The sequence below is a fragment of the Oncorhynchus keta genome, chromosome 27, assembly GCF_023373465.1.
Source record: "Oncorhynchus keta strain PuntledgeMale-10-30-2019 chromosome 27, Oket_V2, whole genome shotgun sequence".
Lineage (NCBI taxonomy): Eukaryota > Metazoa > Chordata > Actinopteri > Salmoniformes > Salmonidae > Oncorhynchus > Oncorhynchus keta.
Genome location: NC_068447.1, coordinates 28,433,496 through 28,460,792, shown reverse-complemented (window position 1 = coordinate 28,460,792; position 27,297 = coordinate 28,433,496). Strand labels below are relative to the sequence as shown.

The window sequence follows — 27,297 nt, the reverse complement described above, 5'->3', positions numbered from 1 at the left end:
GAGGAGGTTGATGGATACATAATCTTATAGCAAACATTACCCTGTCACTGAACCTCATATCCATCCACGGATACTGTTACTGGCCAAAGAGCCTATCTATAATCAGAGAGCGTGAATATGATCAGTCCAGTTCATACCAGATAACTGGTTGCATTATTAAGAACAGGGGCCTAGCCAGAAGGTAAGAATACCCTAACTATACATGTTGTGTCTTCTAATGCTTTGTGATATAAAAGGACTGCAGTTGAGCCACAAGAGAAGCTGTTCAGTTACAAACAGACACCAGCGCAAACAGATACCAGCACCAAATCGGTTGTTTTCTACAATCTCTATAAACTGGTAAAAGAGGTACAAGATAACAAATGGTGCTAACTGCCAAAAACAATGATACCATGCCATAGACACGTGTAGGTAGAATTTGCCCTAGATTACATGCTATCTCTAATAAAAAATCATATAGTAATGTGCCTTATATTAACCCTCTGAGGTAAGATCAACACTCTTCATGAGGGTTGTATTACATACATTGAGCCCTTCTCACTCTTCTCTAGTCCTGGTTTCCCATTGAAACATGACCTGGAGCTGGCAGTTCCGCTGCCTGTATTGCTGTCACAGAAGTATGGCTGTTACTCATGCAGAGGCTGACAGAGGTCAAAGGTCAGTGTTCATGGCAGGGTTAGCACAAGGTGCAGTATTATTTTGCTGTGAACAGGATAGGCCTACTATATGCAAACAATAGCAGGAGGGACTTAACTGCAACATATTATGGAGATTGACCTAATATCTACCTTTGCTGTGACCTATACCTTTACCATATCATCACTTCATAATTGACCTTCATGGTAAATAATGATAATTGTGTTGTTATGATTATTGTGTCATTAGTGTATTACTAAGGTATACACTGTCCTTCCTTATCTAATCTAAGTTGTGTTCGATGTGTCTGTGTGCATTACTTACTGTCTGGCCGGCCAGAGAAATCAGCATGGTTTCTCTCCCATTGTGTGCTTAGACCTGGGACATGCAGCATCCATTGATTCCTGTCCTCATTGGCTGAATGGAAAAACCAAGATCAATCAATCTTGAGCTGGTCGTTCATGTCAGGTTTTCTCATCTTTTCCAGTTGTATTTTAAAATGCTGCAACTTGAAATATACACTGTATGTGTTTACAAGTTCAGAATAATTTAGGTTTTTAAGAGTTACACTAAAATGAAGCCACTTTACAAAGTAGTTTTCTATGTAGTTTTCTGAAAATGAGGGAGATTTCAGCTGAAAATAGAGATTTTGGACTCACCAGTGCGCTCAGATATCTTCTCTTGGTCGCTGTATTTCTCCCTCCCTCCCTCTCTCTCTCTCACAGTAAAACAAAGCGGGGGTCTTCCTAGGTTTTTCTGGTACGAAGCCTCACGACATCCTCCATAACATTTACAGATACCTGGAATCCAACGATGGTGAGTCACCTACTTGTTACTTACTGAGGTGAGCTGTCATGCTGTTATAAAATCCTAGTTCAGGACTCAGGAGAGACACTCAAACCTGCACAAAGTGCACTTAAGACCTCCAAAAATGGCACAAAGTGGTTTGGGGAAAGAACCGAACCATCCACACACAGTGGGGAAAGGAATATCATGAGGTTCTGTCTATAGCCGAGCACACTGTCATCTCCCAGGCTGTGTTAAGGCTTTCTACTCGGTAGTGCCAGGTGAACACTTACCCTCATCTCAACACCTCACCACAACGAGGTGAACTTCTTGCCGAAACCGGAGATAGCTGATGGAGGAAGATAGATAGACAAATGGATAAACAGAGAGAGAGAGACAGACAGGTGTGATTAAGCACATTGTAACAATTAGAATGCATAAGAGTCTGAGTAAAAACATGGAGTCTGAACTCTAGCAGGGCACCTTCTCCTAGTTTTCCTGCTGCCTCCGCAGGGTTTCCTGGTAGGACCTTGGAGAGGAGACTCTCCCCCTCCATCCCAGGTTGACCCGCTGCCGCGCTCCCAATGCCACCGGGTCTAGGGGCGGCCTTGGAGCCTACAGGATGGAGGGAGAGGGGAGGAAGAGGAAGAGGGATGATGATTAGAAAGACATTCTTTATAATCCAGTTGATGCCATACTCTGTTTTCGTGCACACTATCACAACAGTCTGAAGCCAGCGTATTTATCAGGAGATGAATGCATCAGATTTACACCTCAATCTGATATCCCGTGGTGCTTAAAAGGCCACACAGGTTTACACACTGACTCTGACCCTGGTGTCAACACAACTGTCTATGCAGCTGTCAGTGAGGTGAAGGTGATGGGACTGTATAGACTACTAGAGCATGTGAACACAGACCCAGACATGACATGGAAATGAACCTTCCCTCTCCGTTTCCTGAGGTAAGATGATCCATCATCTTCCCAGGGTCAGGATGCATCACTGGGCTTGAACAGGACACCCGTGATACCTGATTATGTAGCACTCTGATCGTTTGCATGTGTGCGTCTGTCTGTCTGTCTGTCTGTCTGTCTGTCTGTCTGTCTGTCTGTCTGTCTGTCTGTCTGTCTGTCTAATGCAAGGCTGTCAAACTCATCCCAAGCAGGGCCCGAGTGTCTGCAGGTTTTGTTTTTTTCCCTTCAATTAAGACCTAGACAACCAGGTGAGGCGAGTTCCTTACTAATTAGTGACCTTAATTAATCAATCAAGTGCAAGGGAGGAACGGAAACCTGCACACACTCGGCCCTCCTTGGACTGAGTTTGACACGTGTTCTAAGGCCTAGGAGAGTACAAGTGTACTAATCCCTCCCAGGGAAATGATCAGTGGGTGGAGCAGCAGCAGTGTGGACGCAGACAGGGATACTTACCTATTCCTGTGAGTGGGGGTTGAGGTGTTTTTGCAGGCTGGGCCGCCCCTCCTATGACAGCTTTGGCCCCTATGGCAGTCACAGGGGGTGTGTTTGCGACAGGTGCCTGTTGGAAGAGAGAGACAGAGAGATGAGGAACACGGATGGTTAAACTGACTGTATACCATTTATTCTGTTCTGATGCACTCAAAGATTAGCCTTATATCATGGAGACCCCTGCTGTAGTATCCCATGCCAAAACGTCATTTGACAGACATATTGAGAATGAGGAGTATTAGCTATTAGCCAGAGATCGTTTCCTCCCTGCCAGCTGTGCATCTAAACGTGCATCGTGATTTACAAACTGGGAATATGATCTCTGTAACCCGTTATTGGAGAAAATATAACGTATCTAATTAGCTTAGCATTGTGGACGCTTGACAAATAATCACACATGACCTGTTTTGTATTCATTCTACCCTGCAAATGGATGCAATGCTCCACAATTTAGCATTTTTAATCAATGATTTTGAATCACTCAATGGGCCATTCAGAGAGAATAGGCATCGTTGACAGTTCAAATCAATGTGGGACAGGATGAATGTGATTGAATGAATATGATTTCCTGACAACTGCATTTCCATTTCACATGACAACAATAATACAAACTCTGTGTCCAATCCTCCCACTGTTTGTCCCAGCTGCCTGTATGGCCTACAGTGCAGCATTATATGTAAAACACAACACATAGCTGAAAGACGTTGCACATTCTGTAGTGTTGTATATCATAAAAAAGGTGCTGTATTCAGAGGCACAACAAAACAAACAGGGAATGGAAAGATTGAGAATGATTTGCTGCGGAAGACATTTTGGAGGATGAATCTCTCTCCTCCATTTGAGTGGAATAGACAGAGGCTGTTACACTGCCACTATCTACAGCCACAGTGCTAATCACAACACCAGATAAGGTCTTCCAACAGGGTTTCACACTACTGAAATAAAGCCTCCTCTCAGAGTGATGTGCTAGGCCTTATCAGAGAGACAGAGGGAGAGAGGGGTTGGCGAGGGAGACGGAGAGAGCAAGATAGAAATGGGGGGAGGTAGAAGAGAGAGGAAGAGGAGAGGGAGAGAGGGGTTGGCGAGGGAGACGGAGAGAGCAAGATAGAAATGGGGGGAGGTAGAAGAGAGAGGAAGAGGAGAGGAAGAGAGGGGTTGGCGAGGGAGACGGAGAGAGCAAGATAGAAATGGGGGGAGGTAGAAGAGAGAGGAAGAGGAGAGGGAGAGAGGGGTTGGCGAGGGAGACGGAGAGAGCAAGATAGAAATGGGGGGAGGTAGAAGAGAGAGGAAGAGGAGAGGGAGAGAGGAAGAGGAGAGGGAGACGGAGAGAGCAAGATAGAAATGGGGGGAGGTAGAAGAGAGAGGAAGAGGAGAGGGGGAGAGGAAGAGGAGAGGGGGAGAGGAAGAGGAGAGGGAGAGAGGAAGAGGAGAGGGAGAGGAGGTAGAAGAGAGAGGAAGAGGAGAGGGAGAGAGGAAGAGGAGAGGGAGAGAGGAAGAGGAGAGGGAGAGAGGAAGAGGAGAGGGAGAGAGGAAGAGGAGAGGGGGAGAGGAAGAGGAGGGAGAGAGGAAGAGGAGAGAGGGAGAGGAAGAGGAGAGGGAGAGAGGAAGAGGAGAGGGAGAGAAGAAGAGGGGAGGGAGAGAGGAAGAGGAGAGGGGGAGAGGAAGAGGAGAGGGAGAGAGGAAGAGGAGAGAGGGAGAGAGGAAGAGGAGAGGGAGAGAGGAAGAGGAGAGGGGGAGAGGAAGAGGAGAGGGGGAGAGGAAGAGGAGAGGGAGAAAGGAAGAGGAGAGGGAGAGAGGAAGAGGAGAGGGGGAGAGGAAGAGGAGAGGGGGAGAGGAAGAGGAGAGGGGAGAGGAAGAGGAGAGAGGGAGAGGAAGAGGAGAGGGAGAGAGGAAGAGGAGAGGGGGAGAGGAAGAGGAGAGGGGGAGAGAGGAAGAGGAGAGAGAGAGAGAGAGGAAGAGGAGAGGGGGAGAGGAAGAGGAGAGAGGGAGAGAGGAAGAGGAGAGAGAGAGAGAGAGGAAGAGGAGAGGGGGAGAGGAAGAGGAGAGGGGAGAGGAAGAGGAGAGGGGGAGAGGAAGAGGAGAGGGAGAGAGGAAGAGGAGAGGGAGAGAGGAAGAGGAGAGAGGGAGAGGAAGAGGAGAGGGGGAGAGGAAGAGGAGAGGGGGAGAGGAAGAGGAGAGGGGAGAGGAAGAGGAGAGAGGGAGAGGAAGAGGAGAGGGAGAGAGGAAGAGGAGAGGGGGAGAGGAAGAGGAGAGGGGGAGGAGGTAGAAGAGAGAGGAAGAGGAGAGGGGGAGAGGAAGAGGAGAGAGGGAGAGGAAGAGGAGAGGGAGAGAGGAAGAGGAGAGGGGGAGAGGAAGAGGAGAGGGGGAGGAGGTAGAAGAGAGAGGAAGAGGAGAGGGGGAGAGGAAGAGGAGAGAGGGAGAGGAAGAGGAGAGGGGGAGAGGAAGAGGAGAGGGGGAGGAGGTAGAAGAGAGAGGAAGAGGAGAGGGGGAGAGGAAGAGGAGAGAGAGAGGCCACCAAACACCTCTAATGATGTCAATGCGTTCAATAATCATCTACATACATTTACAGTGATTCTCATTAGAATTCATATACATTTCCAATCTAATGTCACTGACTGTAACCTCACTTGTACTGGACTAAGTCATAATCCTGTACTCACCACAGTTGGTGGCAGTTGCCCCAGTGTGCCTCCTGCCTGTGGCTGGCGACTGGCCTGACCAGGACCAAGCTGACCAGGCTTCGCCTGTAGACCCTGCTGGGCTTGGCCCGGGCCCAGAGGCTGCTGGCCCCCAGGAGTGGTGCCTGCAGGGATGGTGCCTGTCTGCCGTGCCGCCGAGGTCTGGGGCTGCTGCTGCAGCTGGGTGCGTTGACCTGGCTGCAGCCCGTCCTGCTGGGAGGTAGGACCCTGTCCCCTGGAACCTGGAGGCCCACTGTTGGAGCCCTGCCCACGTCCAGAGCTGCCCTGGCCCCTGGAGGTAGAAGAAGGGTGGCCCTGGAGGTCCTGCTGCTTCCTGGAGGAAGTCCGCCCATCGTGAGAGGACGAGGACTTGGAGGAGCGGCCCTGGCTGTGGTGGTGGCCCGACGGGTCCCTGGAGTAGTCTGACGAGTGATACCCCCCCTGGGAGCGGGAGTCGCCCCTCTTTCCCGACGAGGACAACTGGCGGGAGTCGTGGCGCATGGACGGGTCTTTGGGATGGCCCTTGGAGGAGCGAGAGGAGCGAGGCTCATCCGAGTGGCGGGACGTAGAGGAGTGTCTCCCGGAGCTGCTGCTGCCATGGGGGCGGTGGTCCCGCGAGGAGGAGGAGTGACGGGCTTGGCCATACTCGTCCTGGGGCCACAGGTCCTCCTCTGGGGGCTCGTCGTAGTCATGGTAGGTGTGCTTGACGTGGCGGCTGCGGCCGGACGAGGAGTGGCCTCCACTGCTGTAGTGACGGGAGCCGGAGCGCAGGTCCCTGGGCTTCTCAAACCAGTCTGTCTCCTCTTGGCCAAGATTGTAGGCTTTGGAAACCAAGAGCAGATCACAGTCAATCTCCAAGTCCGACGGCGACAGAGGCATGCAGACTGAGGCCATGCAAAAGAAGAACGGGAAGGAGAGAAACAAAAAAAGAAGAGAAGTCGATATTTACACCCATGCATTTTATGAAAACACGGCACACATAAAAAAGACAACAAATGTAAAACACTGTTAATCACAACAAATAAACAAAACCTAACTTTTACAAGACAACAACAACATTGTGTAAAAGAAAATGATGCACCTCAGAAGAACATGCGAGAGAAAGTGACGAACAAAGTGAAGAAACTGGACACGCGGATCATGCAGATTTGGCACAGGGGGACAGCACAGACAGCAGTCAGTCGGGACGAGAACTGCCAGTATAGCCCTCAAGACGCAACACCAGGAAATCATGCAACGACTCTCTGTCTTTTTCTCATCTAGCCTTATCTGTGGGTGGGTGGGGGACGTTTATACGTGGGCAGAGACTGGCATTCAGCACCCATTTACCTTCGCTGTCCGAAACAGCGCAATGCATATCTTCTATAATGTATGAATCGTCTGGTTTGTAGACGTGAGTCCGGGGCAAGTCTCTCATGTGGTCCTGCACATCAGGCAGGGAGTGGCTGGAGCCGTACTGGCCATAATACTGATTACTACGGCTGTCGTACAGCTCTGGGCCCAGGGAGGAGGCCCGCACATGAACACCCATGGAGCTCAGCAGGCTCTCCTCCTCCGAATACTGGGAGCGCATGGGGGGTCTGCCCCGGCTGTATCCCGCCCTGTACGACGAGCGCTCCCTGTCCCCATCTCTCTCATAGGAGCGGCTGCGGTAGCCGGCATAGTCCCGGGACGAGATCTTGTCCATGCCATAGCCTGTGGAGCGTGAACGGCCCGAGGTGTAGTACATGCGCTCGTCCTCCTCGGGATAGGAGTATCTCTTCTGCTCATAGGCACTCTTCCTCAGGCTGTAGGCCATGTCGTCCTGCAGCTTCCTGGCCCGGGACACTACAGTGCAGCTGCCACCGCCAGACGTGCTCATGGTGTAGGAGGCCAGGTCAGCCTCCACGTCACGTGCCTCCTCGATGGGGGAGAACTTGGAGATCTTCTGCTCCATGCCTTGCTTGCGGTGCTTGCTGCGCTTGGAGGACATGACGGCCGGAGCCAGGATCTTGGAGGCGTGCTTCTGGACCCCGGTGCGCTGTGCGCCGTGTTTGGTGTAGTCATCATAGTAATAGGATGATCCCCCACCCATGCTAGTGCTGCTGCTGCCCACTACTCGGCCATATGTATCTGACCCTCGTGGGTGGTAGCTGCTCTTACCCCTGCCATGGTGGTCGTATGGGTCTTCCTCCCTGCTCAGCTCGTCCTCCGGCCTGCCGTAGGAACTCCCTCCTCTCGCCGGGCCGCTCTCCCCCATGTAGCGTCCACCATGACCGTCGCTTCGATGCATGTCTGCCGCCATGCCGCCCAGGCCGTCCTTTGTCAGCTCACTGATGTCGTCGCACATGACGTAGTTCCTTGGGATGTTCTGCTCCAGGCTGGCTGGGCCGTAGAGACCGTCCTGTGCATAGGTGGATGGGCTGTCAACCGAGTGCAGACGGTCAGATGGAGTGCCGTGGCCGTAGCTGTTGGCCACTGTGGTGGTGTACTGGCCGTAGGCGCTGGCTGTAGTGTTGGTGTAGCCGTAGGTGTTAGCTGTGGTAGTGGTATACTGGCCGTACGTACTGGCAAGGGTGGAAGTGTACTGCTGCCCGTATGTGTTGGCAACTGTCGTGGTGTACTGGCCATAGGTACTAGAGACTGTAGAAGAGTATGGCCCATAAGTGTTGGTCATAGGGGTACCACCAGTATACTGTCCGTATGGAGGCGCCCCACTGGAGGAGGAGTAGATGGCATCTTGGGCTGTGGTGGTCACCACTACAGTGGGGTTGCTTATGACCTCATAGTTAGTGGGCATCTTGTGCTCCAGGTCAGCCAGAGAGGTCTGTCTGGGTCTCTGATGAACAGTGAGGATGTCTGCCTGGGGCTGGTAGGGAGTGGTCTGGCTAGGGCCAGCTGGGTAGGACAGCTGGCTGGGGTATGGAGAGGTGTGGGTGGGGTAGGGAGGTTGGCCAGGCTGGGCAGGCTGGAACCCCTGGTGGCTTGGCTGTTGCTGTTGCTGGAGCAGTGGCTGCACCCCCTGCTCTGTCGGGTAGGGGGGCTGGCTCTGGGGGTATGTGTGGGAGGGGAAGGACCCCTGGGTCTGGTAGGATGGGGGAAGATGTTGGGTCTGCAGGGGGGTGGGCTGGGGAAGAGCTGCTGCCTGGGACACTGAAGGGTAGGGGGCTGGTTGAAGGCTGCGGTCTGGTAAGGGGTGCCAGGTTGGGGTGCTGGAGCTGGCTGGCTCTGGGGGTGGTATGACTGGAAGGAGACGAAGGAGGAGATGGGAGGGAACTGGGCGGCTGTGTTGAGGTCACTGGTGTACTGGCTCAGTGGTGCTGTGCTGGGTCTGGTCAGCACCCCGTTGCTCTCGTAGGAAGCTACCGCCGCCGCCAGCCGCAGGTTATTCAGCTCGCTGTCTGACATGTAGTCTCGCGGGTCGCCCATGCAGCGCAGGTAGGCCATGTCCCTCCTCTCCCTCTCCTTCACCAGGGTTTCCTTGCGCTGATGAATGCCCAGCTCCAGGTAGCGCAGCTTGGCATCAATCTCCTTCTCCTCCTCCTCCAGCTCCTGCTGCTGCTTGCGGAGCTTGGTGGACTCCTGCTCCACTGCCTTCAGCTCGTGGGTGAGGTCCTTCAGCAGGCTGGCTTTGGCTGCCAGACCTGGCCTGGACCCGGCCCTCAGGGAGGGCACAGCGGGCAGGGCCGGGGTGATGGTGGGGAGGTGGCTCTCCTCTGGAGGGGGGCTGGGCAGGGTCCTCTTCACCTTCCTCAGAGCGCTCTGCTGCAGGGCAGCAAGCTGCAGTGAGACGGGACAGGGCCGTGAGAGCAGGGGGTTAGGGTTAGCTAGCACAACAAAGCACTGCACATGTGACATAGATATGTATTGATTCTCAAGGACGATACTAAAAACAACGTATATTCTTATGGCGTGACTGTACATGTCTTAAGGTGCCTGTGCAAAAGAGAAGAACAATAAACAAATTGCTGTAAACTGAAGCTCGGTAAATATCAATATGTTTGCTAGCTTAAATGGTATTGCTTCAGTTACTTTGCAGTGCAAAGTAATACAAATGTCTATAATCTTACATGTCCACTAACATTTCTCTATTATGTTACAACCTCAGCCATGGCACAGCTGTGTAGGCAACACAATGTGAGTGTGTAATAGTTAATTACTTCATAATTGTTTAATTGTGGTAATTAAACTTGGATTTCCATTGGGGGCTAAATGAATCACAGCCACAGTCTCCAGAAAGGTTGGGGAAGATAGCCCCTGTATCTGTCAGCAACATTACTGTTTAACTATGACAAACTCCTGAAGATGCTCCCACAGCAGTTCTACATAATCTCAGTAAATGTTTTACAACCATACACCTCTCTTCAGAAATTCTAGTAGGGTATCAAATAAGCCCAATTAATACCCAATAAGATTGGAGGTCTTATAGAGAGAGACAAGCTATATTCAGTCGATCCAGTTCTGACAGTCGTGCCAGTTCTGACAGTCGTGCCAGATCTGCCAGTTGTGCCAGTTCTGACAGTTGTGCCAGTTCTGATAGTCGTGCCAGTTCTGACAGTTGTGCCAGTTCTGACAGTCGTGCCATTTCTGACAGTTGAGCCCGTTCTGACAGTCGTGTCAGTTCTGCCAGTTGTGCCAGTTCTGATAGTCGTGCCAGTTCTGACAGTCGTGCCAGTTCTGACAGTTGTGCCAGTTCTGACAGTCGTGCCAGTTCTGCCAGTCGTGCCAGTTCTGCCAGTCGTGCCAGTTCTGCCAGTCGTGCCAGTTCTGACAGTCGTGCCAGTTCTGACAGTCGTGCCATTTCTGACAGTCGTGCCAGTTCTGACAGTCGTGCCAGTTCTGACAGTCGTGCCAGTTCTGACAGTCGTGCCAGTTCTGACAGTCGTGCCAGTTCTGCCAGTCGTGCCAGTTCTGACAGTCGTGCCAGTTCTACCAGTCGTGCCAGTTCTGACAGTCGTGCCAGTTCTGCCAGTCGTGCCAGTTCTGCCAGTCGTGCCAGTTCTGCCAGTCGTGCCAGTTCTGACAGTCGTGCCAGTTCTGCCAGTCGTGCCAGTTCTGCCAGTCGTGCCAGTTCTGCCAGTCGTGCCAGTTCTGACAGTCGTGCCAGTTCTGACAGTCGTGCCAGTTCTGACAGTCGTGCCAGTTCTGCCAGTCGTGCCAGTTCTGACAGTCGTGCCAGTTCTACCAGTCGTGCCAGTTCTGCCAGTCGTGCCAGTTCTGACAGTCGTGCCAGTTCTGACAGTCGTGCCAGTTCTGACAGTCGTGCCAGTTCTGCCAGTCCTGACAGTCGTGCCAGTTCTGACAGTCGTGCCAGTTCTGCCAGTCGTGCCAGTTCTGCCAGTCGTGCCAGTTCTGCCAGTCGTGCCAGTTCTGCCAGTCGTGCCAGTTCTGACAGTCATGCCAGTTCTGACAGTCATGCCAGTTCTGACAGTCGTGCCAGTTCTGACAGTCGTGCCAGTTCTGACAGTCGTGCCAGTTCTGACAGTCATGCCAGTTCTGACAGTCATGCCAGTTCTGACAGTCGTGCCAGTTCTGACAGTCGTGCCAGTTCTGACAGTCGTGCCAGTTCTGCCAGTCGTGCCAGTTCTGCCAGTCGTGCCAGTTCTGCCAGTCGTGCCAGTTCTGCCAGTCGTGCCAGTTCTGACTCCACGTATTCATCGCCTTCAAATCCTCAATATTTATGAAATCAAACAATTTCAAGTCTGTTTGTTTGTCTTCAATTCCAAATTAATCTACTCCCTGTTTCTTTTCAAATGCTATTCAAATGTAATACTCAGATTCATCATTACTCTACAAGAACTGCCACTGAATTCCACACAACTTTTTTTCCGTACAAGATTAGGTCAGTTCGCCATCACCCACATTACAGAGGTCAATCATTTTCTGTTAAGTCTCCCTGACCCCCTCAAAGACTGCAACAGCTCCTTCAACAACTCCTTCAAATTCAAAATGAAAAATATCTACTGGACATTCCACTCAATGACTCATCCCAATAGTTTCCTGCCTATCTGTCACTGCCCATCTGTCATTTTAATAATGCATCGTCCACCCCAAATTATAATTTTTAAATTTTTCTTTGTGTAAATCTCAAATTATTTATTAATTGGTCTTAAAAATCTGGATACTTGTTTTCTATGGTTTAACACATATTTGAAAGAGGGAGGTCGGAACTAGAAGCACAAGCATTTCGCTACACTCGCATTAACATCTGCTAACCATGTGTATGTGATTTGAGGTGATCAAATTTGATTTGATTTGATTTGAGGTGCCTTACAAGCCTCTCAGTTTTTTTTTACCTGTCCTGCACATGCTTCTGTTTGCCTTTTAAATTCTCATCATACTGTTTTGTATGTTATTGTGTGCAAATAAATAAATAAATAATCATAAAAATCACAAAAGAAAGCATTATTCACAAATACGGCAGACGGTTCACTTAAATTTCAGAATTCGTTCGGCATTTTCTTCCCTTCATAGTAATCTGTATATAGGGGGGACAAACGTCAATTTGCCATTTAAGCAAGAGTAACAAACAGTTGGAGTTAGTATTGGATGAATGGAGGTATCATTGTCAGGTTTTGCCTGTAATGATTTTAACGATTTCTTGCCAAAAATATCAACTTTAATGGAGAGATACTTTGATAGTGTTCACCTAGGAAGTTGTGCATTAGTAAGATGTTGGAGGACATGCCTCAACGGTGTTTTTTTAAACTAGAGATCTGTCAGTGATAAATGTGTGTAAATTGTCTTGTGTGTTTTATGTATAGTATATAGCATTGTAGGTGAATGCACTGTATGTTTATGGGGCCACATTTTAATATCAGTCTGTCAATTCGATACATACTGTACTACAGTAGGCTTCATACTCATTAAACATTAAAAAGACAACTGTCTATGTGATGCTACGATTGAAATAAGACTCTTTTCTCTCTTTCAGTCTCTGCATGTGTACAGAAATAGTTGTTGAGGATCAAATGATTGACCTTGTGACCTACCTGGCTCTGAAGAGCTTGCTGCTGGTACAGGTTTAGCCTGGCCTTAGTGTGCTCGTCAGTGGTGAGGCTCAGCAACTTGGGGTCAGACATGGACCTCTGTGTGTTCTTAATAGGGCGGGGCATGCTGGGGAGGCGGTGGGGTGACTCGGCTGTGTAGGCCTTCTGCTGGGGAGTGACATGGGCCTTGTTCAGCCCGCCGCTGGAGAGGGAGGTCTCCAGCAGGCGGTGGGGGGAGACGGGGGACACAGGGGAGTAGAGCACCTGGGGGGACTTGGGGGGCTGACAGATCAGGCTGGAGAGGGACTCGTTGTGGAGGTGGTTCATGGGCTGGGTCTGGGTCTGGTAGCTGATCTCCATGGGGTCAGACCTCCTCCTGTTCTGCTGCTGCCGCGGGTCGGCGGAGGCAACCAGCTGGATACCTGTGGAGTAAGGGTTGATAGTGGTGGGCACGCTGAGCTGTGGCACCACCACGCCCTGAGACTGGGCCTCCACATCTGTTTGGCAGGCTAGGCTTTGGCCTTTCTGTGTCCTTTCAGGGCCTGAGATGTAGTGGACGATCTCCACTTTGTTCGGGTCTGGCAAAGTGACGTGGATGGCCGGGGACACCTTCCCCAGCTGGTCTGTTTCGGTCTGGCAGGAGCAGTCTCGAATGGTCTGAATGGCGATGCTGGATGAGGTGGCCGTCTTGGAGGCTGCATCAGTCTTGTGGTCGGCCCCGGGATCCGAGTGCCTGGAGAAGCGTGAGCGTCTGCGTCTCACAGGCTGCTCCCACTCCACTTTCTCCTCGTCGTCGTCGGTTTGGACGCTACGGTCCACGCTGCGCCTGTTGCGTCTGCGTCTAGACATGATGTACCTCTCCTCACCGTCCTCTTCGTCTGTCTGAACACAACTGTCCACGATCCTCCGGGCTCCGTAGAACTCAACGCTCTCACCCTCCATTCCATCCCTCAGTCGGGGCATGGAGGTGGAGTTCTGCTTTCTCATGTTGGTCCTGGTCTCCATCTGCTCCTCGTTGTTCCTTAGACACATGTCTGAGGAGGAGTTGGGCAGGGACCTGAAACCCATTTGGTTTCCGTAGGGCTTCAGCATCTGGCCGCTCTGGTCCAACTGAGCGGCTGCGGTGGCTGCAGCAGCAGCTGCAGCAGTCTTTTGCCGCTTCTGCTCCTCGAGCTGCTGCTGGAGCTGCTGCTGCAGCGACTGGATCTGGTCAAGCTGGGCTTTCTGCTGGGCCAACTGCTCCTTCTGCATCACCAGCTGGTTCTCCCTCTCAGCCTGCTGCTGCTGCAGGACCTGCTCCTTGATGGTCTGCAGCTCCTGGATCTCCCTGTGCACCAGCATCTGCTCTTTCTCACGATGCCGCTGCAGCTCCATGCGCTCTCTCTCCAGCTCCTCCTGCAGACGCAGCTGACGCAGCTTCTCCAACTCCACGCGTTCCCGCTCCATTTGCAGAAGCTGCTCCTGCTGGCGGTGCATCCTCTCCTCCTCAGTCTCGGTCTCCGGGTTGACAGGGCCGCTGGAGGGTGGGGTTGGGTGATGGGGCAGGGTGCTGCTCTGGGGCCCAGTGTAGCTTTGTGTTGGGGGGTAAGCATGGGCCGGAGGTGGCTGGCTCTGGGGTGGATGCTGGCCCTGTGGGTGGAATTGAGTTTGCATGTGCTGTGGCTGAGCTGGGGGTTGGTTCTGAGGCTGGACCTGGGGCTGCCCTGGGGCCTGAGTGTGGAGGTGAGCCTGGGTCAGGTTTATGGGCTGCTGCTCGGACTCCTTTGGCAATCTCACTGAGGCTGATGTATGGGCAACAGGAGATTGATACGGGGGATCAGATCCACTTGATGTCACAGAGGGCTTCCCTAGGAAGATTGGGGCATCCTGAGTGGTGTTGATGGCGGCAGGCATGCTCACAGGGGTCGACGTCGTAGATGGGAAGACGTTGGGAGCCGGATAATGGTATGGGGCCTGGCCAGACATAGGCATCCGTGGGTTCACAGGCATCCTAGTGAGACTGGCCAGAGGCACAGGTGTCATATTGGCTGTGGGTAAAGGCCTGTACACTCCACTTAATAGTGGGCGCAGCACTGAGGCAGGCTGGGTAGTGATTGGCAAGGTGGAGGCGATGGGTGTGTTGATGGTAGAATAGGTCATCCCATCAGCAGACCTCATGGCAGACGGGTACATGGCTCGGAGGCTGGCTTGCCTGGCATTGATCATGTTGGTGAGCGCTTGGGTGTGAGAGATTGGCTTCCCGTCAGGTCCATAGAGCATATTTTGTCTCATAGAGTTAAGCCTGCCACCTGGACCTGTTCCTCTGCCTACACCGTATTGCATAAGCTCTGGGTTGCTCCCATAGCGGTCCATTGAGTTGAGGGCAGCGCACATTCGACTGATCTCTCTGGCAGTGGTGGCACTGTACTGGGCCAGGTTGGACTCCTGGAAGTTAGCGAGGTCTCGGGGGGAGTAGCCGTAGTCAGAGCTGATGTTTGACAGGGAGTTGAATCTGCGTATGGGCAGGGCAGTTGCAGTGATATCACCTCCATGGCGTAGGTCAGTGTAGGAGCCATACTGCATGCCCAGTCCGAGGAATCCACCCTCATAGGTGTGTTTCATGGTGCTGAGGTCCACAGCCAGCTCTCCAGAGGTCTGGAAGTGTGGGTCCATCTTGGAGTGGTAGGACTGGAGTCCGGCCTCTGCTAGGTTGGTGTCAGACATCGAGGGCTGTAGCCGACCAGGGAACGGTAATGTGTAGGCTTTATGCCCGTCCATAGAAAACTCCTGATACTGGCCCTCCTGGTCCGACTCATAAGAGAGTGGTGGCACAGAGTGTGGTCTTGGCTCTTGAGTGGCCACATTCTCATCAACATTTGGCTTTTGGGAAAATGGTCCGCCAACGCAACTACCTCCAAATGGGAGGCGGTACACGACATCACAGCAAGCTGGTTGGTTCTCAGCTTTGATCTGCCCCCCTGTGAGGTCCACGGCATCCTGGCCCTCCTCTGTCTTCACCAGCTGGGTCACTGGTCCTCCCTGTGGGGCCCCATCCATTTGGACCATCATGCCATGAGGCCCACCCCCAGCCAGGTGCATCAAACCTGCCGGGGTTGGTTTGCTCTTCAGCTCCAGGGGATCTCCAGTGCCGTAGACATCAGGGGCAACGGCAGGGGATATAGTACTGACCACGGCTGGGGTATTGCTGGTTTGGCTGACCAGAAGGTCTTTCTTGAGCAGCGTCATCTGGCCTGGTAGGTTGAACCGAGCTACGGAGGACTGCTGCTGCATCTGGTGGTGTTGCTGGAGCTGATGCTCCAAGAGCTGCTGTTGCTGTTGGAGCTTTTGCTGCTGCTGGAGAAGCTGCTGCTGCTGGATGCTCAGGTCCTCCAGCTTGGCGTCGATCTTGGGGATAGATGGGTCAGTGGGAGGTTGTTTGTTCTGTGACAGGCACATGGCTGAGCCCATGCCCTGACCGAGGTCAACTCTGTTTTGTAGAGGGTCCCCATAGACCATGGGCTGTTGGGGCTGTGATATGAACATGGAGGCGGCCACCGTGACGCTCATCGTGGTTGCAGTGGATACCATTACGTGGGGCTGCTGCTGGGTGTTCAGGTTCATGATGAGGGGCTGGATGATAGTTGAGGGGTGGCTCCCCTCAATCCCGCTGGTGTATTTGCGTGTTTCTGTGGCCAGGGAGGTAAGATCCATGCCATGGGCAGTCATTAAAATGGGAGCTGCGTTAGTGGTTGTTCTCAGATCTACTGTTCTCAGATCCACCACACTCCCACCATGGATCATCTGGCCCGGTTCGACACTCGAGGTCCCCGGGATGCTGGAGAACCTGCAGAGAGAGATGTTGTCCATAGACATGGAACCACGGCTGTAGGTGCTAGCTGTGGTGACCATGCTGGTTCCAACACTGACCTTCTCCACCTTCTGCATCCTATAGAAGCTGTGCTGAGGAGACTGGTGGTATGGAGGGGTGTCTGGCGGACTGGCCTGTGGAGAGTAGCTGTCAAATGTCGACTGTCGGGTGAATCTGGTGGGCGAGGATAAAGGTGACGTGGCGGTGTTGACTGTCATTGGTTTGGCAGAGCTTGTGGGCTCCAAGCTTGCGACCATGTAGGGGGCATGCTGGGAGGATTGCTGTCTCAAGAGACGTGGGGATATGGCCCTTTGAGATGTCTGTGTCCCCTGGGCCATCACTGGGGAGGTGGGCCCCGAGCCAGCTGACAGAGCCCCTATGCCTGGGCTGAATGTCTGAGTGGATATCTCGGCCCTCCTGGAGGGTGAACGACTTGGGCTCTCGGTGGGCGAGGCAGAGGGAGACAGAGGGGGGCTGGAGCTCTTGTAGTACGAGTACATCTTTGTCGAGTGGGGCTCTATGACATGCTCTGAAGATGTTGCACTCTCTCTAGCTTGGACCCCTCGGTTCTCGCCCGCCCTCCTCGCAACTACCTCTCTCTGGCTGTAAGCCTGTGTTATCTCCGCTATCTTGCTGCACACATTTGAGATGGTTGTGGTTGAAGTGGCAGGTCCTCCAGTTTGTCGACCATACATGATGGATTGGGTGGTCGTCATCGTTTGACTAGCGCTTGTGTGAGGGATGGTCACTGCATCCCGGGAATAAACCCCGTAGGCTGCAATTGTGGTGGCGGCCGCCACTGGAGTAATGCCATTTTTACCCGTCTGGCTCTTCATCCCGGCTTTATGGACATCTTTGGAGTAGTGTTGTGTCACCCGTACATCAGGGATCCTTCCTCCAGCCTCAGAGAAAGTCACAGGTGCAGAGAGCTGAGTGGGGCTGTTGCCAGGAGTCAACAGGTCATTGGTCTGCTCAAGCAGCTTAGCGAAGGCCGACCCTGTATCTAAAAGCTGCTTATCTGGATAGGTACTGTCGTCTATTTCCACCTGCTCGTCTGCCTGCTGCTGTAACTCCAGGGCTGAGGATTGATGCATCTTAGTGATGTTTTGGGAGGTCTGGCGGATCTCTTCGTAGATGCCTCCTGTCTCTGCCGCCTCGTTTTCATAACTAGTCTCAGCCTGCTCGTACTCATACTCATCTTTATACTGTTGGCCATTCGTGTCATCCTCATATGCACTGTTGTGTCTCCCTTGTTGCTGCTGCTGTTGCTGTTTATGTTGTTTCTGCAGCAACTCGGCTTTCCTCATCATTTCCTCATACACCTCCTCAGCACTCTTCAGGGGCTTGCTGCTGGAAGGCGCGGTGGTGGTTGAAGTTGTCGATGACTTCTCAGTAGGAGAGTACAGAGACATGAACGTGGGCAAGTTATACTCGCTGCCAGACTTGTAGAGTTTAGACTCGTATCCCTCAGCCTCTGAGTCAAGGCTCTGGGGGGAGTATTCTGAGGCAGAGGATCGATGGAGCTCCTCCATCTCCGCAGCTTGTCGCAGCTCCTCAGTAGGGGAGGCATCCTCGATGGGGGAGAGGTTGCTGGGGGGCGTCTTGGATCTCTCCCTGCGTCTCTGGGCCCTCAGCTCCTCCTTATCTCTTTTGGTCTTCCTGGCCGTGCTGCGGATCCTCTGTTGCTCCAGGTCCCTCATCTTCTCCTGCTCCCGCAGCAGCTCCTCCTCCTCTCTCAGCTCGTCCTCCTCTGAGGAGTCCTCAATGGTGGGCAACAGGGGGCCGTGGGAGCGGTGGCGGGCCTTCCTCTGCTGCTTGGCGTCCTCCAGTCTCTGCCTGCGACTGGGACTGCTGTCGCTGTCTTCCTCCATGGAGGAGATGGAGGTGGGGGAGGTGCCAGAGTTGTAGCTGGAGGTGGTGGGTGGCAGGGTGGAGGAGTACTCACCCCTGGAGCGCTCCTCGGGAGACCCCGTCAGGCTCTCCATCTCCAACTCGGGCTCTCGGTCCAGGCTGAGGTCGTTCTCGTTGTTGAGCTCCATGTCGCGGCTGTAGCTGTTGGTGTTGTTGAGCTCGATTGTCTTGAAGCGGCGCAGGCCTCCCAGACCCCCCTCCTCTCCTTCCTCCGCAGAACATTTGTAGATGTCGCTGGAGCTTTTGGTGTCCTCCTCAAAGCTGCTGGACTGGTGAGAGAGGCGGCGCTTCTCTTTCGTCAACTCTGAGATGTGCTTGTGTGTTTTTTTAGGTTTTTGGTAGCCGTAGCCTTCGTCCTCCTCGTCCTCCTCCTCCATGTCCTCCTCCTCTTCCTCGATGTCCTCGTCAGCGCTCATCTCCATGATCTGCCTCCTCATGAACTCCTCATCTGTCATCGGCTCCGGCTCGGCCACTTTCTTCTCCTCTTTGGGAGTGGCACTGTTCTTGTGCTCCTGTTTGGACTCCCAGTCTCCTCCGTCCTCCTCCTCCTCTTCCACAATGTCCTCCAGCTCCTCATCAGAGTCATAGGCCTCCGGGGTGATAGACAGTGACCGGGGTCTCTGCTCTCGGTGGTGCCGGCCTCGGCCCCTTTCGCGCTCCCTCTCCTCAACTGGCACGGTCTTGCACTCCAGCAGGGGCCTCATGGAGCTCTCCAGCTTGGTGATCTCGGATGGGCTGGGGGGGCTGCCACGCTCGCTGATGCCCCTCTCGCTCAGCTTCATCTCCTCCTCCTGGATGAGGCCGATAATTTCGCTGTGGGAGCTGGAGATGCCGTCGGAGGAGTAGCCCGTGTCGCTCAGGCTCTGGGGGCTCCGCGACAGGTCCTGAGTGCTGTTCTTGGGCTCCTAAGGGGATAGACAGAGAGAGACAAAATAACTAATAAGTAAGACATAAGAAATCAGCCAAAAACAATACATCAGACCAGGAAAAATACCTGAAAAAGACCTGAAAACCGCCAAAATTATCTTATGCAATGGCTATTTTAACCATGTTATTCGTAATGTTCTGCTCCTCATAGAATTCCACCCATACTCACAGTGAACATTAGAGAGCAGTGGGGATTAGAGTGGAGCACTTTGGTATTCACATCAGCACTAATTCAGAACCACTAACTAAGGCCTTGATGGTTTTGCACATTCATGGTTGTACCAATCTTAATGCTTCATATTTCAAGAGGAGCGATGGCTACAATGAAAAACAAAATGTTTCTCTGTGTGGAGTAAATTCATCAGTGCTCTGGCTGGCGCCTGCTTCATCAGCATTATTTTCTAGATGTCAACAACAAGCTGCAGAGGAAGAGGGAAGGCACAGAAAAGATTGGATCCCATTTTCTAATCAATTGCTATACTGTGGCTATAAACTAGCAATACATTATCCCATTTCAAATCCACTGAATGTCCTACATCCAACATCTTGCTTTAATATATAACAACACAGCCTTATCAAAATGAATTTATGGGACACCTAAAAGGTGACTTACATCATATCTTGACTTCTTTATCTCTTTTATTGGTGTGATTGGCTCTCCCTTCTTCTGAGTCGGTTTTGTGTCTATGGCGGGTTCCACCAACTTCTCTGGTTTTGGCGTCTCTTCCGTGGCCTTTGGTTGTTTCAGGGGCTCGATTGCAGGTGTAGGTGTGGCCTGGACAGGGGCCTTTGTGTCTCCAGGTCCGCTCCCCAGGGCTGTCTGGGGCTTCTGCTGCTGCGGTTGCATCTGTCTCGGCCCTTCCTGCTGCTGATTGGTGAATTTTTGTAAGGGTGGCTGCTGAACAGGCTGCTGACTGGCCAGTGCCTGGTGGCGTGGAGAACCCATTGGTTGGTGCTTTGGAGACGGATGAGATACAGGAGAGGGATCCCGGAGACCTCCAGACATCAGTCGCTGGGTCTGGCAGTTCAGACAGAGCCATTCTTTCTTCTGCAAAACAAATCAGAAAAACAAGAGAGAGAAAGTGAAGGGGCTACAGAGAGTAGGAACTGAAGAATGTGACAAGAGTAGAACATTACTCCCACGCTTCATGTTCATCTCCACTGTGATTCTGTGGATAAGGACAAGAGTGACAACATAACTTCACTGTGATTAAGTCTGTGGGTCTCAGAGGAGAAAGTAGTACTGTCTATCGGCAGACTGCTACCAGATCAAGAGATATCACGCTTCTTTCTACAACACATCTGGGGAGCCGGCACACATAGCAATGATGTTCCCATAACAATGGGACTGAGTGGCGGCCCAGGACCACTACTACAGTATACTTCGAGAAGTAAGCCTCTTAAAACTATAAAGCATAAAAGCCTCCCTGCAAGAGCTGCCAAGCTGTTAAATAGTTTATTTCAAGTAGTAGTGTTCAGTTTTTCTTTCTCTTAAGTGTGATTAGCAAAGCCACAAATTATATCCCTATTTCTCATTTGCTGGTGGACTCATAACAGCGATTGCTCTTAAGACAGAGAGCAATACTGTGGTCCACTCCTCTATATTGATCTGACCACAGTGCAGACATGTTTTTTTGCCCACACTGAAGACGTCTATACCAGTCCGCTAATACAGGCCCAGTGCACTTCTTTGGTGATAAAAAACTATGTATTTGAGTGTTTACCAGCATTTGTAACTTGAGTATGATAATTATCTGCACAAAACAGTTAATCTGATAATATTTGTGGAAAATAAAATACTTTTATGATATATGTTCACGTTTCTTGAAATGGGGCCTCTCGAGTGGTGCAGTGGTCTAAGGCACTGCATCACAGTGCTCGCTGTGCCACTAGAGATTCTGGGTTCGATTCCAGGCTCTGTCGCAGCCGGCCGTGACCCAGAGACCCATTGGGTAGCGCACAATTGGCCAAGTGTCGTCCGGGTAAGGGGAGGGTTTGGCCGGCAGGCCGGGCATGTCCTTGTCCCATGGCGCGCTAGCGACTTCTGTGGCAGGCCGGGCGTGTCTTTGTCCCATAGCGCGCCAGCGACTTATGTGGCAGGCCGGGCGTGTCTTTGTCCCATAGCGCGCCAGCGACTTATGTGGCAGGCCGGGAGTGTCCTTGTCCCATGGCGTGCTAGCGAATTCTGTGGCAGGCCGGGCGTGTCCTTGTCCCATGGCGCGCTAACGACTTCTGTGGCAGGCCGGGCGTGTCTTTGTCCCATAGCGCGCTAGTGACTTCTGTGGCAGGCCGGGCGTGTCCTTGTCTCATGGCGCGCCAGCGACTTCTGTGGCAGGCCGGCGTTTCCTTGTCCCATGGCGCGCTAGCGACTTCTGTGGCAGGCCGGGCGTGTCTTTGTCCCATAGCGCGCTAGTGACTTCTGTGGCAGGCCGGGCGTGTCCTTGTCCCATGGCGCGCTAGCGACTTCTGTGGCAGGCCGGGCGTGTCCTTGTCCCATGGCGCGCCAGCGACTTCTGTGGCAGGCCAGGCGTGTCTTTGTCCCATAGCGCGCCAGCGCCTTCTGTGGCAGGCCTGGGCGTGTCCTTGTCCCATGGCGCGCCAGCGACTTCTGTGGCAGGCCGGGCGTGTCTTTGTCCCATAGCGCGCCAGCGACTTATGTGGCAGGCCGGGCGTGTCCTTGTCCCATGGCGACACATTGGTGTGGCTGGTTTCCAAGTGGGCATTGTGTCAAGAAGCAGTGTGTTGTGTTTCGGAGGAGGCACGCCTCTCCCAAGTCTGTACGTGAGTTGCAGCAATGAGACAAGACTGTAACTACCAATTTGGTAGAAAATAAATGTATATATATTTATTTGTTTTGTTTATTGAAGTACTTTGCAAATACAACTTATTTTTACATGAAAACTGAAAAGGTCTATTCATTATTTCTCATTAGACAGTGTTTCTGGAGTAACTGGAGTGCATACATTTTCATACAGGTCCCCTGTGGGAATTGAACCCACAACCCTAGCATAGCAAGCACCATGCTCTACCAACTGATCCACATCATCACATCACAAGCGACTTGATGTTTCAATGTACTCAATTACTGTATTATGCATAGTTTTTCTTCATGGTGACGGAAAGTCTACAGGTACAAACCTAACTGACCAGCATTTAGGCTACAATGCAGTAATGTACACTTACATGAAGTGGTTTGTAAGGATGGTAAATGAATACTGCACAAAAAGTGATTGTTTTCCATGTGATTTGATCAAGAAAAATATGTAATTTGATGTTGATGTTTTGTGTCTTTGTCCATAACTTTGCCCCTTTTAATGTAAATGTTTGAGGACAGTGTTTTGTCCTTTCTGGATTCCATTATAATGACAAACACAGAGAATTGGACAGGGCAACAAATCTTACAATTCCAACTAATGAATCCTGCAAGATACTGTTCTAAATTATTTTTAAAAAATTTGCCGAAGCTGATATTTGTCTATTAATATGTTGTTGTTTTTTAAACACTGTTTGTTTATTAAGTTTTACACACACAGACAGACAACACAAAGCAATATAAATAATATACTCAACTAGAAAATAGAAATAATACATTAAAAAATATCTTTAAAGATACCATACTTTAGACAAGTTAAACACACCAGGCAGAAGGCTACAGAGGTTAAAGGGCAATCTATAGTACAGGGACAGAGCAAACACCTCACCATTGTTCCTGTAAACAGTCAAGGGATAGGGGTGGAGAAATGCAACCACTCACAGACAGTCACGGCCACAGACCAACCATTCACTGGACCAAAAATAAAACGTTTACAATGCCTTAAAATAAAAAAATGAATAATAATCATTTTATGTAGGCGTGAACAAAATGTAAAAATAAAAATAACTGGGAAAAACAAGCTTACACTTCAGTCTCTGCCCGGGCAAGATGAACAAGGCATCCGCAGGTCACAATCAATAAGCACATCAACCTTAATGCCCCCCCAGACAAAACACAAAGAAAAGCTCATCCAACCCTTAAGTCATAGGGGGGTCAAATACAGACTTATTTTAGTATTAATTGGAATGCCATCAGAGGATGGACTGTTTAAAGTAAGACCGGAATGGAGCCCAAGCCTCATTAAACAGTTTGGGGTTCCCACGTGAATTGAATTGACTTTTTTCTAGTTTCAGAGAGCACAACACATCCCTCACCCAATATTTATAAGATGGGGGAGCTGCCATCTTCCAGTTCTGTAGTATTAGCCGTCTAGCTAAAAGAGTTGTATAAGCAACAGTGTCTGACTGGATTCTTGATAGGGGGGTACCCATGGGCAGTACTCCAAAAAGGGCTGTAAGGGGAGACGGATCTATAACAGTGTCATATATATCAGAGAAACATTTCAATATTAATTCCCAGAAACCTGACCGTTTATGACAGCCCCAAAACATATGCAACAGTGTGGCTGGTTCCACTTTACATCTGACACAGGTAGGATCAAAATCAGAGAATATTCTTCCATGTTGGGCCCCCGACCAGTGGATACGGTGAACCACCTTGAATTGAATGAGGCTGTGTCTAGTGCTAAAAGAGGACGAGTGCACCCTGTACAGCACAGATTCCCAAGCGTCTTCCCCAAGTTCCTCCCACAAATCCTTTTCCCATCGAGTCTTTAAAGGCACCAAAGAAGGGTTCTGTAAGTCATGAATGATTGCACATACATCTGAAATTGCGCCCCGAGGAAGCTTGTTCAGCTCCAAGATGCTCTCTATAGCTGTATTCGCAGGCCTATGGGGAAATTCAGGTGTGTTAGCTCTGACAAAGTTCCTAGTCTGGAGATAGCTGAAAAAGTGGGATTGGGGAGGTTGAACTTTTTCTGCAGCTGAGCAAAAGAGGCAAATGTATCATCAAAGAATAATTGGGCTAGTGAGGAGAGGCCTAGTGAGTGCCAGTTGCCAAAAGCCCCATCATTCATAGATGGAGGAAATAAAATGTTCTGATTGATTGGGCCTGATAGAGAAAAGCCTCAGAGGCTAAAGGCTAAACGGAACTGATTCCAAATTTTAAGAGACTGCTTTACAATTGGGTTGACACACCTTTTGCCTAGGGACACTGGGAGAGACGAGCACAACACAGAGGAAAGTGCTGCAGGTTTACACGATTCAGACTCCATCTGGACCCAGAGTGGTCTAGGGCCAGTAGGATCAGTCTGCAGCCAGTACAGAAGGGCTCTGAAATTTGCAGCCCAATAGTATGTCTGAAAATCTGGTAGAGCTAAACCCCCCAATAATTTAGGCTTCTGTAAATGTTTTTATTAATATATGTTTTTAATTCAGATTTTTCAATCCCCCTACTCCGCCCCCCACCCCCTCTTGTATGTAGTGCATTATACATCTGCATATACTATAGACTTCTCAATCCCCCTCTCTTTGTAATGTACAGTATGTAGCGCAGCAAGTAGCCCCCCCCCCCTGCCCCTCTCAAGTTGGAAGAGAGCTATTTTTACCCAGGGTTCCATTGTTCTGCTCTAGCGCACACTTTCATCCCCTCCCCAGTTCTACTGCCACTACTGCTGCTTCTCCAGACCAGGCAGCACTACACTACCCTTCACTACACTACACTACACTACTCTACACTACTCTACCTTACACTACACTACAGTACAATACACCACACTACACTACTCCACCCTACACTACCCTGCACTGCCCTACCCTACACTACACTAGGTCTACACTATACTACACTACCCTTCACTACACTACACTACACTACTCTACACTACTCTACCTTACACTACACTACAGTACAATACACCACACTACACTACACTACTCCACCCTACACTACCCTGCACTGCCCTACCCTACACTACACTAGGTCTACACTATACTACACTACACTACTCTACACTACTCTACCCTACACCACACTACACTACCCTACACTACTCTACTCTACCCTACACCACACTACACTGCTCTACACTACACCACACTATACTACCCTACCCGACACCACACTACCCTAATCTACACTACACTAGGTCTACACTATACTACACTACTCTACCCTACACTACCCTACACTACACTACTCTACTCTACTCTACCCTACACCACACTACACTGCTCTACACTACACCACACTATACTACCCTACCCTACACCACACTACCCTAATCTACACTACACTAGGTCTACACTATACTACACTACACTACTCTACCCTACACCACACTACCCTAATCTACACTACACCACACTACACTACCCTACCCTACCCTACCCTACACTAGGCCTAGACTATACTATACTACACTGCACTACACTGCACTACACTACCCTACACTACACTAGGGCTACACAATACTACACTACACTATAGCACACTCTCTGTCACTACAAAACACTACACAACAGTACAGCAAACTATATTACACTACAGCACACTACACTACACTAGGCCTACACTACCCTACCCTACCCTACACTCCACTACAGCACAATACACTACACTACAGCACAATACACTGCAGTATCTTACACTCCACTACAGCACACTACACCACACTAGGCCTACACTACACTATAATACTCTACACTACACTACAGCACAGTACACTACACCACACGACACTGCACTACAGCACACTGCACTACACTAAAGCACACTACACTACAATCCACTACAGTACACTACAATCCACCACAGTACATTACATCACACCACACTACACTACAGCACACTGCACTACACTAAAGAACACTACATGACAGCACATTACACTACACTAAAGCACACTACACTACACTACTCTACACTACTCTACACTACTCTACCCGACACCACACTACCCTAATCTACACTACACTAGGTCTACACTATACTACACTACACTACACTACACTACCCTACACTACACTACACTACACTACCCTACACTACTCTACTCTACCCTACACCACACTACACTGCTCTACACTACACCACACTATACTACCCTACCCTACCCGACACCACACTACCCTAATCTACACTACACTAGGTCTACACTATACTACACTACACTACACTACTCTACACTACACTACCCTACACTACACTACACTACCCTACACTACTCTACTCTACCCTACACCACACTACACTGCTCTACACTACACCACACTATACTACCCTACCCTACACCACACTACCCTAATCTACACTACACTAGGTCTACACTATACTACACTACACTACACTACTCTACCCTACACCACACTACCCTAATCTACACTACACCACACTACACTACCCTACCCTACCCTACCCTACCCTACACTAGGCCTAGACTATACAGAACAGCACAATACACTACACTACCCTACACTACAGCACAATACACTACACTACCATACACTCCACTACACTCCACTACAGCACAATACGCTACACTACACTCCACTACAGCACAACACACTACACTACACTACACTACAGTACAATACACTACACAACAGCACAACACACTCCACTACACTCCACTACAGCACAATACGCTACACTACACTCCACAACAGCACAACACACTACACTACACTACACTACAGTACAATACACTACACAACAGCACAACACACTACACTACACTCCACTACAGCACAATACGCTACACTACACTCCACTACAGCACACTACACTACACTACACTACAATACACTACACAACAGCACAATACACTACACTACCCTACACTACAGCACAATACACTACACTACCATACACTCCACTACACTCCACTACAGCACAATACGCTACACTACTCTACCTTACACTACACTACAGTACAATACACCACACTACACTACTCCACCCTACACTACTCTGCACTGCCCTACCCTACACTACACTAGGTCTACACTATACTACACTACACTACTCTACACTACTCTACCCTACACCACACTACACTACCCTACACTACTCTACTCTACCCTACACCACACTACACTGCTCTACACTACACCACACTATACTACCCTACCCGACACCACACTACCCTAATCTACACTACACTAGGTCTACACTATACTACACTACACTACTCTACACTACACTACC

At 50.7% G+C, this 27,297-nt stretch overlaps 2 protein-coding genes across 2 annotated transcripts in view; both read right to left on the bottom strand.

The window, feature by feature from the left end:
• Positions 1 to 1,905: 1,905 nt before the first annotated feature.
• On the bottom strand, positions 1,906 to 7,854 carry LOC127912510 (translation initiation factor IF-2-like). Its single transcript, XM_052482109.1, has 4 exons — positions 7,707 to 7,854; positions 5,547 to 6,385; positions 2,851 to 2,956; positions 1,906 to 2,037 (listed from the first exon to the last, which is right to left on the bottom strand). Exons 1-3 carry the CDS (start codon positions 7,713 to 7,715, stop codon positions 2,929 to 2,931), a joined length of 876 nt encoding a protein of 291 aa, XP_052338069.1. The 5' UTR covers positions 7,716 to 7,854; the 3' UTR covers positions 1,906 to 2,037; positions 2,851 to 2,928.
• A 328-nt stretch (positions 7,855 to 8,182) lies between these two features.
• The window catches only part of LOC118359712 (protein bassoon-like), a 182,041-nt gene continuing 162,926 nt past the window's right edge, over positions 8,183 to 27,297 (bottom strand). Inside the window, exons 4-6 of the mRNA XM_035738343.2 lie at positions 19,831 to 20,265; positions 12,536 to 19,195; positions 8,183 to 9,323 (exon numbers count right to left, since the gene is read on the bottom strand). Of these exons, the coding sequence (XP_035594236.2) occupies positions 8,319 to 9,323; positions 12,536 to 19,195; positions 19,831 to 20,265 (8,100 nt within the window). The 3' untranslated portion in view covers positions 8,183 to 8,318. The remainder of the gene's footprint in view (positions 9,324 to 12,535; positions 19,196 to 19,830; positions 20,266 to 27,297) is intronic.